This window comes from Cynoglossus semilaevis, chromosome 4 (assembly GCF_000523025.1).
Source record: "Cynoglossus semilaevis isolate Cse_v1.0 chromosome 4, Cse_v1.0, whole genome shotgun sequence".
Classification (NCBI taxonomy): domain Eukaryota; kingdom Metazoa; phylum Chordata; class Actinopteri; order Pleuronectiformes; family Cynoglossidae; genus Cynoglossus; species Cynoglossus semilaevis.
The window spans coordinates 14,893,332-14,910,406 of record NC_024310.1 but is presented as its reverse complement, the minus strand read 5'-3'; the positions used below and the strand labels follow the sequence as shown (position 1 = coordinate 14,910,406).

At 39.0% G+C, this 17,075-nt stretch overlaps 1 protein-coding gene across 1 annotated transcript in view; it reads right to left on the bottom strand.

Annotated features, from left to right (window-relative positions):
- The window catches only part of LOC103378322 (rho GTPase-activating protein 32-like), a 20,656-nt gene extending 9,675 nt beyond the window's left edge, over nt 1-10,981 (bottom strand). Inside the window, 13 exon segments of the mRNA XM_025054793.1 lie at nt 1-2; nt 4-88; nt 207-288; nt 405-482; nt 1,098-1,220; nt 1,573-1,665; nt 1,884-2,021; nt 2,090-2,176; nt 4,456-4,540; nt 5,015-5,106; nt 5,358-5,463; nt 6,108-6,221; nt 8,769-10,981. The exon segment at nt 1-2 is cut by the window's left edge and continues 57 nt beyond it. Of these exon segments, the coding sequence (XP_024910561.1) occupies nt 1-2; nt 4-88; nt 207-288; nt 405-482; nt 1,098-1,220; nt 1,573-1,665; nt 1,884-2,021; nt 2,090-2,176; nt 4,456-4,540; nt 5,015-5,106; nt 5,358-5,463; nt 6,108-6,196 (1,060 nt within the window). The 5' untranslated portion in view covers nt 6,197-6,221; nt 8,769-10,981.
- Nucleotides 10,982-17,075: the final 6,094 nt, after the last annotated feature.

Sequence of the window (17,075 nt, the reverse complement as noted above, 5' to 3'; positions counted from 1 at the left end):
ATTCCACGCTGACGAAGCTTCTGAGGCGGAGGCCGAGACTTCATGAAAGACCTCAGGAACGTCACCAGCTTCCCATGTTTCTTACACACTGAGACAAAGACACAGATTTTGTACTGAAACAAGGTGGCGACCACGCAAGTCAAACTAAATTATTGCCTGTAAGAAAGAACTAGAACGGTCATCAGTAGATCACACAGAAGGAGTACCTGGCTTTGGCACTGAGCTTTGAACACTTGGTGGAATCTTGTCATTTATCAGTTCGACACAGTCACAGGGGAAGAAACCAACCTGAAAAAACAAGACACTGATTTAAATGTTAACAGAACAGAGCATCAAAACAGGTCGAAGCAATAAAATTATATATATATATATCCCGTGCCCTCTCTAGTTGTCAGATGTTTTACCTGAAACCCATGTTTCCCTCTCCACCAGCCTGTGTCTTCTTTAGGAGGCATGTCTATTACTGACACAATGTCTCCAACCTGAGTTAGAGAGAAATATGAAAAAGACATCAGTCTAAAAATGTGTTACAAGGAAAACCTTAGAAAACAACATAAAATATTGCGATATATCCGCATATTATTACTTTCTTTACCCTCCCATCTATCTATCTGCAGACCTTTTTAGGCTTGTCCATGTCAGGAATATAATGATATACTTTTCTGTATTTAAAAACATTTTGTTCTACTCTGTTTCAATAAACTCTGTTCAGACACCCAACAGTTTTGTTTTTTTTAAATAAAACATTACTTTCTGAAATGTGGAGAGATTGCTGAAGTTAAAAAAAGAGATCATCAGATTCATGACAAGGACAGAAGTTGTCCAAAGGCTGCAGCTTATAGTGAGAAACTGATTACACTGATTTACCAGAAGATGGCAGTAATGCAACTGTAAGAACCTCAAACAAATCCTTTCAAAGATTTTATTTAATTAGCTACAAAAATTGGACAATCCCAAAAGATTAGCACAATAAATACTGGTCTGTCAAAAATGCCTTTCCAAAGTCCTATAAAAAAGTTAGATTTTTTAGGTTGTACCTGTATATCTTTCTATACCATAATGCTTCAAAATTCAAGGTAAAAGGAAAAGACACTTGCCTCGAAAGTCAACTCATCATTGTCCTGAGCTGTGTAACGTTTAGTGACATGGGCAGCAGCTATGGCAGGAACGTTGATGGAAGCTTCTTCTGACACCAACATCCGGTTACCTTTGTTGTCAATCTGTGGTTAGTGATTGAAAGGAAAAACAAAACAATAAACTGTTTAAACCATAGTTTAAACACCTATTGAAAAAGAAGAAAAACATATTTGCACTTATGAGACTGGACATCATAACTTCAAAAACAAAGGAATTCTATTGTATGTGTTATATTTTCTTGTCATTAATACCATCATCAATTTGATTTCTCTAGTTAGATTGAATAACAGCGAAGGATATAATATTTTTAAAGCCTTTTAGTGTTTTTTATTTCTGATTGTAGAGACAGAACACAGTAGTGTAGGCTAAATGTGAATGGGAAAAATCACTAATTTTTATCACAGTGAGCTGAAAAACCAAACATCAGACCATTACCTCCATCCATGTCAACACTGGTCCACAGCTGATCTTGTTGTCAGCGATGGCAGAGAAACAGGACAGGTAGTTGGCCAACATTTTTGTAACTGACTGAAGAGACACAGAACATTTTAGTATTAGACATCTTGAAGATCAGGGTAAATTATTTGAAAATAACTATCAAAAAAGAGGAAACAACAAAAAGTGAACAACCATCACTGTCAATTATCTTAAAAGAAATAACACCAGATATCTGGACCACACTGACTCATCGTTCTTAAACCATTTATTAAAATCTGTAGCCAAAATAAAAAACAGAACTGTGCTACCTCTAAAGTGTCCTTCAGTGTATCGAATCGAGGCAGCTCACAGAGTTTAGAGAACCGTCGGTCATAAATGCACAGGTGTAAGTGTTTGTCCAGCACCCTGAAGTCTTCATAACACCGTTTTACCAGCCAGTTACGACCCTGAGAAGAAAGGAGGATTAGAAACATAGAAACAACACCAAAATATTTCATTTTAACTGTTTGTGTACCTGACAGGTTATCTGAACCAAGAAAACCGGCTCTTTGGTGTCCAAATTACATGTAGGTCCTTCACTCTGTCCTTCTGCAAGAGCCAACTACAAGGAAAATACAAATATTAATATGTGAGGATTAAACTTTTGTTCTTTCTTCTTTGTTAAACTTCTATATTAGTACAACAAACTAGGCAACAAACCCTTTTGTACAAAACGTGATAATCTGTTACTTACAAAGAATAAAATACTACTAATACCGCTAATGTTCGCCAACTGAAACACGTTCATTCATAACATGGCGGACAAGATGGCACCGGTGTGTGCGACCTGCCGGCTGTCACTGGCTGTGATAGACGATGCTGTTCTTTTCGATTGTTGCTGTTAATGTCGACCCACTGCTGGTCTATAGTCACCAAGCACTGCTGGATCTTCGATCTCCTGCCGAAGATCTGGTAAATTTCGTTCATGGTGGACGTGGAACTTTTCCGTCGCACCTGGTGAGTATCCCGACCCACCTTAACCACCGCAACCTGGCTCCACTTTCTCGGCGAAAGCGTTTTCGACACCTGGGCAGACGCAGCGGTCGCTGGGTGACGTTGGTACCCGTCAGCGGCACTAATGCGAGCACCGCGGCCCCTGTTCCCCTCATCGTGGTGCGAATCACCGTAACCTGCGGCTCTTGTGTCGGACTTCACTGGCGACTAACGTCGCGGACCCACCGGTTCCCACCAGAGTTGACCTGGTAAATGTCAGCTCGATGGCGAACAAGACATTTGTTTTAAAGGATTTTTTCTTTTCACATCCCGAAGACTGGACTTTCTCTCTATTTCCGAGCCTTGGATGGAGGTTGGTGAGTCCAGTGCTCTCATCGAACTTTTGCCCAATGACTGCAGCTATTTTGATTCCCCGCGGATGTCAGGCCGAGGAGGAGGAGGAATAGCGACTGTTTGTTTTAGAGTCATAAAGGTAAGCAGGCAGCTATTTTGATTCCACAGCATCTATCGGCCGCCTAAATACGACAAAGACTTTTTGAATGATTTTGCTGAATTCCTGACTGAAGTTATGCCTAAATATGACCGTGTTCTTGTCGTTGGGGGGTTTAATATCCACGTATCTATCCATTTGTGATGCAGTGTTTTCGGATCATGTCCCTGTGTTATTGGAGGTTGTTCTTGGCTGAACTACAGTTAAATCTGGCGCTGCTGCTCGACGTATCATTAACCCTTCCACTGCTGTTCACATCTCAGCCTCACCTCACTGGCTGCCCACACATTTCAGGATGAATTTTAAAATTCTTACATTACTTTATTGATGTAAAAACAGAAAAATATAAATAATAACCATATATATATATATACATTATTATAAAAATATTTATTAGATAAAAATGAAAATTTATATATATTAAAACATTATTATAAAATAAGCTAATTATTCTTACTTTAAAGCATTAATAAAATTGAATTGGGAATAAAATTGTCATCACAAAAACCCTTACAATTACTGGCCATAATAGAGCGAACAAGCTAAAATGTTACCTGGCAGTTAAAGGACAGCTAAAACAACTACAAATGAAACTTGAAAATAGTTGACTACCTGCCAAAAGAAGTTGCGACATTTAGAATCGATGCCCAAAAGAGATCAAGTTCGTGAAGGTTCTTTAATCCCAAATAGATTAAAAGAAGGCAACTGGGTTGTCTTAAGTCCTTCATAAGAAAGGACAGGATTAAAAACAAGATTTCATCACAGGAGGACCTGGGTCTTTTGTCTACTCTTACTACGCCTTAAATTAAACCTCAGTAAAAGAAATGTCTGAGAAAAGAACAGCAACAGATGAAACAATATTGTTATTCCTTCTGTTTCTGCTCTTAAAAAAAACAACTTACTAACAAAGTCCAAATCTCAGTTTTCTGACAAACAGAGCCATGTTGTGTATGTTGTATAGTGTAGCCAGGACTGTCACCGACACTGTGGGATCAAACATCCTTTGTACAAGCGTATGAAACAACACAAGAGGGCCAGCGCTTCAGGCCAGAACCCAGCTGTCCATCTGCATCCAAGAGATAGAGTACAGCCTTTTGAGGATGGTAACGTCAACATTTTTGCTAGAGGAGACGTGTGGTTTGAGAAAGATAATATACAGTTGGACTTTATGTATTCTGCAACTGGGAAATGTATGTGGGTACAAAGACACCAGACAGAAGGAGTTTTAAGAAATAAAATGTTTGAATGAATGGACTATTTGTCAGAGGAGGGTGACATGGAGCACATTTGCCTGTTGTTTTACAGTTCTAATAAAAATATAATAATGTAAGATGCAAGAAACAATCAAACGTTATATCCCTAATTGCAAATGACAAGCCTTATAATCCCAAACGTACCTGAATGTTACCAAAGTCAACATTTTCATAGTGGAAATGGGCACATTCCTCCAACCTGGGAAAGTGACCTCTGGGGAATGTCAACCTAAAAGACAAAATCAGAACAAAATCTTATAACCAGCCAATGGTTATGTCCAGTTTATACAGTAATATGGATTACTTTAGTCTTCATTGTGATTGTCATCGACCTCATAAAGTATATAGTCAATTTAGTGTATCTGATTATTCTAGTATTTTTTATAAAAATTACAATATACTAGTGGGCTTTAGCTGGGATAACTACATTACAATGGTTTAAAAAGGGGAAAGCAGAAAACAGAGACATTGTTAAACACAAATTAGAAACTGAAGAACAGACAATGACAGGACAATGCATCGTATAAGGTCATTCAGCACAGCAATCCACTGCCTCTATAAACCAATCTGAGTCAGAGTCTGAATCAGAGGTGTTTGTCTTTGTGTCTGTGCTAGACATCCCTTTATAGGCCAATGGCCTGGTTAAGAAACCTGGTTCAGACAGACAATAATAGCAGCAACGTTGTCACATGGAACGACCTACTTTTTCATGTTCTTGACCTTCATACTGGCCGTGCTATGGCAGGAGCGCAGGAGGGGCTCGGTCACATGCTCTGTGACCTCATCACTCTTTGTCTGCCAAATAGGAAGAGATGGGTGTTAGCCTCTATCAGTCACCAGTTTATACTGTGTGTTTGTTTGTGTGTGTGTGTGTAAGTAAAAACATATTAGGGATGTCCGACACTAACTTTTTGCCGGTATCCAATATGCATATATTGTCCACATTAAAGAAAAAAATAAATAAATAAATAAAAAAGATGTGAATGGTGTCTTTGCATGATGTCTGCAGGTGTCTGTGTGTGTTTTTCTGAGTTGCTTATCTGTACCATTGCAGTGGTTTTCTCCTCAGGCTGGTTCTTCTCTGTAGGATTATCACTGGTAGGTTGGTGTAAGGCATCGTCTTTATCTTTATCAGTGAGCAGAAGCACATCTCTAAAAACACAAATGGAGAAACTTATTAGAATCCTTGTGTTGCCAGGTTTAAAGAAATCAGCCTTTAAGCCTTCAGAATCAGTAGTGCGGGTGCTAAGAGCATAAAAGGAATGGCAATGAGATTTTTTTTTAACCAATCACATGTTGAGTTGACCCCACCAACTGTCCCAGAGTTGCATTGGCTATTTGAGTGATTTGATTGGATGGTCAATGAAAACACGTGTTTGAAATCGAGCTGATCTGTATCCATATATATTATGTTGAAATATAATGTGATAAATCCTTGCTGTTTTTTAATGCAAAATGTCAGGTGATTGTAACAGTTCCTGTTCTAACCTACAGTCAATAATCACTACAAATACACAGATTTTGTCAAATGAAGAAAAAGAAATCAATTATTTTAAAGAATTTCAAGCATAATAAATTTATTCATTATACCTTGAAAACAGAACACTGTAAAATAGGCATTTTCAAAGCCATTAGTTCAGTCTGTGGTTGTACTAAAGCCCTGAATGACGGCTCATTGGTTCCAACTCGATTCATGCAATTTTTAATTAAAACACGTCCCATGCACACTAGCGCTTACGTAATTCTTAACAGCTGACTTGAAGCTGGTAGGGAGGGTATAAAAGAGAGCAACTCACCCCTCAAGGACATTTCTACTTCCTGGTTCTCCCTGTGGTTTTAGAGCAGCATTTTCAATCACCGCGGCAACCACACATGCAGGCTCCATGACGCTGCCTCGATGCAACAGCCCGCTGAAGAGGAAGAGAGAGAGTGAGAGAGGAGTCTTAGTGAAGGTGTGAAAAAAGATGCATAAATGAGAATTAGGAGGATGGGTTCTGTGCCTTGAAGCCTTTTTTCAAGACAAACGTTAACCCACATCAGTCTGCATCAACACCGGGCTTCAGTCTGCACTGAGATGAGACAGTAATGTACGATGACATCATGTCCCAGTGCTGGAAGCTGCTTCAGAGATGAAGCTAGAAGGCATGCATGTAGTATTTTGCAGGGAAATGTTAAAGAGTGTGCATGTATTATATATATATATATATTGTTTTAGCTTCAAAACATAAGTTAATTAGCTTTAGATTTGTAGAAGTAACACCTTTTTTTTATTATTTTCAGCAACAACAAAAAAGGCAACCAAATTAATCATAGGTTATTATTTCACATCTACAGAACTTCAAAGCATTTCCATATTTGTTACTCTATTTGTTACTTTGTCTGTTTAATAAGGTTAAAGATTAAAAAGCATTAGTTGAAAGTGCAGAAGAGCTCAAGTAAGTCGTACAACTTTCATCTTCCACAGCTTAAACCTCTTTATTGTGTTGCTAATCAGGGGTCGTCAGTATTGGTACAACCTTGACGGTTCACTACTCCACAGGCTGATGGGAAAAAAGACCCTTCACGGAGAAGGGTCTCTTATTGTAGAAGAGTAGTGAATGGAGAATGGCGAAGGTAGTACCACATTCATCCATTACTCTTTTACTAAAACAGGCAACAGTGACAAACGTTGGCCAGGGGCACAGTGTTAAGACACTTGTTTTCATACTTTAGTTCAGTGTCTCATTGTCCTCTCAGGTAGTTTAAGTAGGTCAACTGTGTCACCAGTTTGGAGGTGAGGAACAAAGACAAGAGCAGGGTGTAACTCTATTTGTTCTATGATCATAAGAACATTTTAATTTGATTAATCATCCAAAGACGCACCGTGGCACTAAATATGCTAATGTTTCCTCCTAGTTTTACAGCACGGTGTTGAGATGACAAACAATGACCTCTCGAGTCATTAACAAATGTAACAAGAGTGTAAAAGCTCTGCTCACTGTCTGTTCATCTCTTTAGTTTTTACATTTTTTTTACTTAGTCACTGATATGTTATCTTTTGTCTATAAACAAATTGTAAACAATGAACTTAACTGTATAAAACTTTTGAAAAGACCGAACAGTATTTGGATAATAGTAAGATTTTGCACATAAATTATCTTTATTTATACTTTAGTTCATGGTTATTAGGGTCAATATTAGGTGTAAGTTTTGTTGTAAATTCAGTGTCTTTAGCAGGGCAATACAGCATGACGCAGAACTCCAAACTGGTTTCTTCAACAAGTTCATCTTCTTACTGTGATGTTATTGCTTCCACAGTTACCAGTAGTAGTGCAAATAGTAGTGCCCCTATCACATTCCCTCATGCTCACTACTTATTACGCTGTGTACTGTAAACAACCAGGTGGAATGTCCTGATGAAGCTGAGAATGGACTTTTCAGAGGTTTCATCTACACTCTTCCCATAACAAGCTCCCAAATATGGGCCACATGAGAAATGGTCTTCCCATCATTCTCAGTTACAGACACATGATATACCGTGATATACATGTGAGACTGCAGCATATTATATCGTACAATTTCCGTTAACAGAACCTTTTTCTATAAAAGTGTAGGTTTTCATTATCCTCCAAGAATACGCCATTTCAGGAAAGAATATGATATTAAGGCTCCAAAAAGGTTGAATTGCAAAAGATTAATTATTTATTCCCCAATTAATGAAAAAAATTGAAAAACATCAATAAAAAATATTAAATGTTAAACAGGAATATGTATAGCTGTTGGTTGTATGCATCAATTTGTGTTTGCGGTTATAATAAATAAACCAGGGATATTTAAATGAATGAAGGTAGGTTGAGTAAATCTGGAACATTTGCTGCATTTATTAGGGCTGTGTATTGTTAGCATAGCAAATGTAAAAGAATAAAATAAAATTTAAAAAAATGATAAGTTTAGCGTTGTCCCCTTGAGCTGCTCTACTATGTAGGAAAACACAAAATACAAAAATAGATTTGCACCAATGTCACCGAGTCAATATTATCAAATGCTTATAACAGTATAAATGAGGCTAATTGAGGACATATATTCCCAGTGGCCTTAAACAATAAGATAGACTGCATTGTAAACAGTAAAATGCTGGACCTTGCTGATTGAAGCACATCAAGTCTTTTCAAACATACATGGAGGAACATACAGTACACAGCTCAGTGTGTGCTTTAAATGTGCCTGTGTAGCGCTTCAAGTTTTATCTCAAAGTCCTTGTGGGAAGAAAGTACACACAAATGAAAAAAATGATTGTACAATTTATCAGTTATCTTTCACTAAATATCTGCTCTACTCCAGCTTTAGAAAAGACACAGTGACATTGAGCCAAGGAGTGCTAAAGGGAGCTTTAGTTGACATCCACTCAAGGAGATGGCTTCTTGCCAGTTAGGAAGTAAAAGCTAAAATATCTAATTGATTGGAGGTAAACTACTTACAGTCTTCTGGGAGCCCAAATATGAAAACACTGGCGGACAAAAGTTATATTTTCCTGGTATAAGATTCAGATAGTATGGACTCTCCTGAAGTGGGCTGGTTAGGTCCAAGAAGGCCAGTGGTTACCATGGTAGCATTAATGACTCAATTCTCCTCTCGAACGCGAGTGTGGCTGCAAGAGGTGAGAAACGAGAACCTTGAAAAACCTCTGAGCACCAGCTTTTATCAACACGTCATTAATGTCTGCACTTAGGTCTGAGGAAAGACACGTTGTGATATCTTTAAACGTACCAGCTTTACAGAAGACTTGGCAACCTCATTGAGTTTGGGTGAGTGATTTAGAATGTTTGTGCGTTGGAATTTATGTAATCTTACAAGCTTAGCAGATCAGGCCAGAGAGACATTCACTTTAGTATATTAGAGTCTGGATTGCAGCTAAGTCTTTTTCTTTGTAGGCTTCAAATAGTGATTCTAAGAAATGACAGAGAGCAAAGTGAAAACAAACTGATCAATGTACAGGGCAAATGAATACAAATATTGAATTGACAAGATGATTGGATGGAGCTCTCACAGCCCTGTAGACGTGACTGTTCTGGTAACTGAACCAATGGGTCAAATCAGTCAGTGCTGTCACAACACAATGGGTTAAACCCTTAACATATTAGCAAGCCTGACTGAACCAGACAAAGACACCACCAGAGATTCTTCTCCTCCTTCAGAAATGAGCAGTGCTTCACTGCGTTTTTTTAATCAGCAACCAAGCTTGACATGACCATTGATAGTGATGGACAAACCTTTTGGCTCACAAACCAAAATGAGTGTAAAAATATGACAGGCACGCTGGGTCAATATTAGATGGGAGAAATGTTTGTCTGAGGTAATTTGAATGAAATGTAAAAGACCACACCTAAAATTAAAGGAACATTTTTTTCCATCCCACTGTTTTGCCAGTGCATAGGATTGTGGTACGAGCGTGCTTGTAGGAATTCTCAAGACATCTCAGTAGAGATTGGATGTCTCTTCATCAGTTAACCGTAATCTGTGGCAGGATATGATGATGCCCGTTATACTCCACAGCTAGACACACGTGTACTGCAGGTTAAGGCATATATGTCCAGCATCCTTTGTGTCATCATCTGAATGTTTTGAGATTTAGTTTAATAAAAATCATTTTTTATAATGTAAAATTAATGATAGTTTTGCTTTGATTGTTCAATGAAGCTAAAAAAAAACCTATTGGCCTTGACATTTAAAAAAATGTAACCTTTGGAAAGGAATTCACTAGTTGAAATTCTTAGTGCTGAACGTTTTTTTCTTGTCTGGTATGACAAATGCAAAGAATTCAAACTTTTACTGTAGATATTTGTTAAAGGTCTACAGTAGATACCAGTTACAGCCACGAAGATACAGATTCACTACCTTTATACTGAATGATCAAGATGGTGTTGCTCTGAAACTAGTCAGCCCAAACTGCTGCCCAACAGTGTAAATGAAAGGCATTCGACACATAAAACTCACAATTATTCTATCAGAAAGACTGAACTAAAAGACTGTTTTCATTACAATTATGATGTCACTTCACACACACACACACACTGGCTTTGCTCTTGCACCAGGCTTATAGACTGAGGAGTGAACTAGAAAAGGGTTAACCACTGGTGTACTCTGACCTGACAGATTAGCAGTCTATGGCAAACATATTCTGTCATACCGTGGAAAAGGAAATGCAAATTAGATTCAGTCAGACATTCAGTCACCTTTTAGTTAAATTTCACACAATTCCTGTCCAGGATATCAATAAACAGTATTTTTTAATTGATTTTCCTGATTTTAACAAATAGTAAATTGCTGTCACTTGCTGCTGTTGTTAATGATTTAGCTCCGACCGCTTCTCAACAGTTGACAGGACAATACTGTGTTGTTTATTCAATTAATCCTTAATAACAGGATTTCCCAAAGGATTATTAAGGTTCTATCTACCTACCCGTCTGTCTGTCTGTCAAACTGCCAACACATTCTGAAACACTCACGTTTATGAAACTGTTCTTAGTTAGGCATTGACTCGCAATTATCTGAAGAATTAAAACAAAAGCCGTTTAATCATAATAGTGCAGCGGAGCGCTAACACCGTCATCACAGGTGTAAACACTGGCATTAGCTGTTAGCACGGCCGCTTGGCTCCCAGTGTCCCTATTTAGAATCACAAGAAGAAGAAGATGAACTGACCTTATCAGCTCTAATGCTGTTTGTAGATGTACAGACACAGACACAGACACACAATCCTCCTCATGTAACTCATCCCTGGGGGCAGTGGGCTCCTCCAGGAGCTCCTGGGAGGAAAACTCTGAAAGGAAACTCCACCCCCACAAACATGTGCAGCCATTGCAGCAACTTCGTCAATCAGTAACTTGTCTTTACACACGACCCCATTTAATGAGATTCTTCCCAATAAGTAGCTGTGTGTTGGCTTCACAGTCTGTGTGCACACCATGGAGCAGACATATTGGAAGACTGATAGAAGAGAATGAGCACTGGGTCTCCATTCAACTACAAATATAACTATTCTGTTGTTGTTGGCTGCTCCATTAATTTTAATTATCAATGGAGATAAAAAGTCAAACTTTAGAGCCCATGGAATTGCCACTAGTCGAGTGTCAATTGTGCATGTAGCAAAATCACTACTGGCTCAATTTCAGTCAAAGCAGAGCCATCGACACCAAACCTCTGTCGTAATAAAGGCTGCTTTGTTCTAAGTTTGTAAATCTGCACTTTCTCTCAAAAAATACAAATCATAAGAAGATCCATGAGACAAGATTAAACGAGACACTGAAAAGAGGCGGGGGGCGAGGGAGGGTCTGCCTCAGCATAATTATGGCATACACAACATTACAACTACACATCTATACATTCACTCACTTTCTAAACAGACCGCGTTTCACAATAATGTGTTTAACCTACTATTATTATATTATATAACGTCCCATGTACACTGACGCGCGCGCGTACACAGCCTGTCAGTCACCCACCCACCTATACACCCACAAGCAAGTACCCACGCACACGTACACACACACACACCAGCTGATCACATGTGTGCAGTGGTCACCCCTCACAGACAAATTCACCTGTACCTGTGACGCTCTCTGTTGTTCCTGATTTAGCTCAGCTACTCCACGGGAAAACGTCTACACATCTCATCGCGCACACACCGACGCCCACACACCCACAGGCTGCTGCTCCATCTGTGGCTCTCAGGCCATTTTGACATTGCAGAGGTGCTATATGAAGAAAACAGCCCATCTGCGTACCGACGATCCTGCCTGTGTCTCTCTTCTAGAAATCTGCACTGCTCACCGGGAGTGCGCACCGCTGCTGTCCTACATGCCCGCGCCTTCCATATTTAAAGAGATAGCGCATTAAACGCGAGGGGGCTTTGCGCATACCGGACATGATGTAAAGGATTTTTTATATACTCTTGGTCGTTGTTGGAGTTCAGGTGGTGTCAAATGAAGCCGTGCTTTAGAACTGTGTCACATTTGAACAGTTTCACTGTATGAGGGAGACCAACCGTCCTCTTCTACTCCTACATGTCCTCTACTTACCTCCAGGTCGGCTAGTTTTTCCAAAATTCGATAAAACTACAGGACAATTACGCATATTAAGTCAACTGATCGGCGCTTTGCACAGGATACCACGGCACGTTGTTGCATGTGATGAAATCCCCTGGAGACGTCCATGTGGGCGGCTCCACTACAGTAAAATCTCAGGGAGGAAACGTCGGAGCAGATTAGCATCTCATCATGCAGAAGTGTGGCTTCACAAACGAGCTAACTGAAGTAATTACCACCAACTGTTCTGCATGGACACTTTGTACTTACGTACTTATGACTGTTCTGCATGGACACTTTGTACTTACATAAGCATAAGCTTATGTAATTATTTGTTGAGCAACAGAAAACTACTGAAATAATTATGATATTCTAATACACAACGTGTGTGGTTATAAAGGAGGGTTTATAAGTGCAACGTCTGGATAGAGCAGGTAATGTTTACACCATCATAGTTACAGTTTGTCATTGTAGGGAGTGTCTCGTCTGATCATTGTTTCATTTCGGGTTTTCATTACATAAACCACAGTAACAACAATGTGTACCTCTTTATTAATCTGTTGTATTACTAGAGTACCTTACCATCATTTAAATAGTCGCAATGTTTGTGGCTCTCTGAGCCCTGCTGATTGAAGAAAACCATGGCTCTCTTGGTGTTAGAGTTTGCTGATCAACAGGTAGTGTGTTCAACAAATATCAATAATGCTTGAAACAATTCTACTTTGAAAAGACTACACATCATTTCTTTTTAGCTTCAGAGATTTGAGAAACCTTTTAGAAGTGAGACAGGGAGCAGTGCAGCTTGGATCTTCTGTTTTTGTTGTATTTGCCAGCCTGGCAGATTGTGAGCTATGTTGGTGTTAGGTAATGCTTTGTACTAAATTACATAAGCAGTGTAAGTAGGCGTAGTGGTAACAGTAAGAGGCGAAAAAAATGCTGTACAAAATAAATACCCATGATACAGAGTATCATCTCTGTGTACAGAGAATGGGATGGATGGGTTTTTTGTTTTGTTTTATTTCTCTTGTAATTGATGTTGTTGTCATTTAGAATGGTGGCATATTAATGTAAACCATATCATTTATACATCAGTTCTTACAGTAGTATGACATTCTACAACGTATAGATGTCCATGAAAACACAGTGTGTACATCCAGGACTGTTCAGGACGTAACACTCAACACGTCCTCGCTGTAATCCACTGGTTTGGGAGGAGTGGGTGGAGGAGGAAAGATACGCTGAACCATTTGAACTTTAACTTACCTCCTTCAATGGCAGTGGTTTCAATTCAATTACAGTGTTTAAAATAAAGTTTTAACTTTTGAAGCCAAAGCTGTAAATGTGCGTGTCTCTGTGAGGTGGACGGGGGTTGAAGTGGTCAACAATTGTCCTTTCTACCAGAGGAAAATCTTTTGGAGCACACACTTGAGACGAATTCCGTTGACTGTTCATTTGTTTGCTCTCGGGTGGAATTTTAAACCGACTAACAAAGGTGAGATTAGTGAGACTTAAAGCCTCCTTGAACTTTGTTTGTTTTAAATGTTTGCAGAAAAAAAAATTCTTAACACGTGGTTGAAGAGAAAGATGGGAAAGAATACAAATAACGACGTGAATATTAAATGTCCTCACCAGGCTCTGTGTTCCTTTAACCGACCTTTATTTTAACAACAATCTCAAGTCTTTCTTAGTGCCACAGACTTCAGATCAGTTGGAAATAATCAATGCACTCCTGCACCTCCAGTTCTTACAAGGTCTGGTCTCTTACCAGCCTTGACTTTGTGCTTTAGGACTAGCGACTTCTGAATGTGCATAGACGCCACTGCACCACTGTGGTGCACAGATGTCATGAGGACTGAGGGACTGTTTTATATCTGCCTTGTCACATCTTCCCCAGGGATGTGACATCAGGCTGTGTGCTGCAATTAGTCTAGTGAAATATTGCTCCCTGGACAGAGCAACTGTCAATTTGTCTTCAGGATATCAGCAACATTCTACTGCCACAAAGGGCAATGGCCTAATGGAAAGGCTAGACCAGGAACTGGTTTCTCAGAACCTCTCTTCCTGGTCCAAATAACATCTGTCAACACCTGCCCCAAACCCTTCCAAATTTGGATCCATAGAAGTTGTGAATCAGAGCAAATGTCTAAAGTCTAAAGAAATCAACTGTCAAGCAATTGTTGGCTCATTTCTGGTTAAAATAATACAGTAAGGTTTCAAAAGTGACAATTGTTGGCTCATTTCTGGTTAAAATATTACAGTAAGGTTTCCAAAGTAGTTTTAAAGAAACGATGTGGACCACGCGTCACTCTCTTAAGTCCTGTTCAATACTCACATCTAGTGTTCAGTATGCAAACTGCACCGTCTACTTAAAGGGGGAGAATACTGTTTTATCAGAACGATAGAGAAATGAGTGACAGTTCCAGTAATGAGGCAGCTCTGCTGGCTTTTGTCTGGTCCAGACGGGTTAGATTTCAGAGGGATGTGAACTCATTAGCTTTGATTTTTCCGTACAGTAACCAATGTTTGTCTATAGTCTATATACTGTGTCTGTATCTGGTATGTGGACGTCCACATTTGATATCCAAAGTAGGATAGTGGGACAGAAAAATGATATGGATGACAACTATTTTTGCTAAGTAAGAAAAGAGAAAATAACACAATCAATTTGATTTTTGTTCATATTTTATTATATCAAAATACAAAAATTTGAGAGGAAAACTTTTATATGGGACTAACCATTTAAAATGATATGGTGACATGAATGAACACTGCTTCCATATTCTCACGCGTGCCATTGATATACAGTATCTCAGGTATCCAGTCCCATGATGAGATGGCATCAGTGAGCCTGTGCACTTCCAGCTACCAAGTCAAATGAAAAGTTCCCTTTCACATCCAACCAGTGTTTTACTTTATTATGCCATGAGTTCAGTCAGGGTTTTTATTTTCTGAGAGTGAGGAAAAGAACGATCATGGCAGTTGAACATTAAGAGCAAGTAAGAAACAGGATGGAGACACAGCTCTGTAGACAGCAGGAAAAATAGAAAAGCAATTGAGATGTGTACGTAAGGCTTTGGTATAGCACCATACAGGATGAGTTATTCGCGAACAAAAAAAACAAAACAAAAAGTAAAGCCTTGACGTGCCCGATGCAGTGAGACAAAACAAACAGAAAACTCTTTCATATTTACAAATAAACATTGTTGGACAATGTAAAAGAAGAAGTGATTTTTTTTTTAAATGTAGTACAGGATGTCCAACCAGCATGTCTGCATGGGTCCCGAGTGGTTTTCAATGGTGCAGAGAGAATGTGGTTCTAATTTGGGCATTTACAGTAATGGTGGTCTCAGGGGGGGGGTTACCAATTTCATTTAACCAGCAAAGAAAATGTTGTTAGGCCCAGTCACAGGCTGCACAGCCCTTTCAATGCCCATATACAACATTAAAAAGCAAGACTTTAGGTTTTATTTACTTCCATCCGGTTTTTAGGAGTTGGCACCAAACTGCAACCTGAAGCTGGCCCAATATGTGTTGGGTCCAACATGGACAAAAAGTGACCAAACTGTCTTTTGAAATAGGACGTGTTACACCAGGATACCTGTGTAGTAGATTTGACCCACGGCAGGCTCTGGTTTTCCAGCTGTTTTCTGGCCCAATGTCTTATTTAGTTTAGGTTTGGTCAAGGCCCAAATTCTGGACTCTTTGAGATCAGAAGTGGGCCCCATAAGGCCACGATTCTTGCTATTGAAGGGCCAAGTACAGAATATTCTAGGTAGGCTAAGTGTTCAACTTTTTCAAAGTTATTATTCACTTATAGGATTTTTATTGGGGGGGGGGGCAAGGACGTGGCAGACAAACCCATCCTTCCACTCTGGTCCCGCATACACATGCTGTCTGGGCGTAAACATGTGATGAACAGCACAGAGTTTGTAGTGGATGATAAGAGTAGTAAAGACTTCTTTCTTTTATGCACTACTACAGTTGCTTGAGTATGAGCATTAGCTAAAAACAGTCAACGATGTAGTGCTAATTGTAGCCTACAACAACACCAACGATAATAATAATAATAATAATAATACATTCTAGTTTCTCAGTGCTGGTATACATGAAAAAAAACTGAGAAAATAGACAATACTTTTCTGTCCAAAAACAACCAGCTCAGATATCCATGAATGAACGCTTTTATGTATCATCTCTACATGCAAGATTAATACAATTAAAAAATAATATCTATTCATCCAAGTTTATCCTACCAGCACTTTGTAATGCACTAAAAGCCGTAAGCAGAAATTGTTAAAAACAAATAAAAAAAAAATGAAAATGAAAATAAAAAAGATCTATCTAACAGTACTTCCAAAGCAGCCCTCTTAAACACAGTACATGTTTCTGCTAAATATGTGGTCAAAAGGAGCCCGGAAGACAACATCCATTTATTTTGAAATCAAAAACAGGATGTGAGTGTTTCCAACACCTTTTATTAGCAGTAAATACAAATGTGAACTGGTGACGAGCCATGGCTATATACTGTACAGTACTAGTAGGGAATTCTTTCACCAGTAATAAAAAAAGGTTGCAGTGACAATTGGAGGGTTATTGGTGGCTGCAGTGTAGTGTGTGTTTGCATGTGCTTGAAAACAGTGCTGTTGAACAAAGTTTGTTCAAGTTTCTATAGAGCTTCCCACAAGCCGCACTTATGAAATC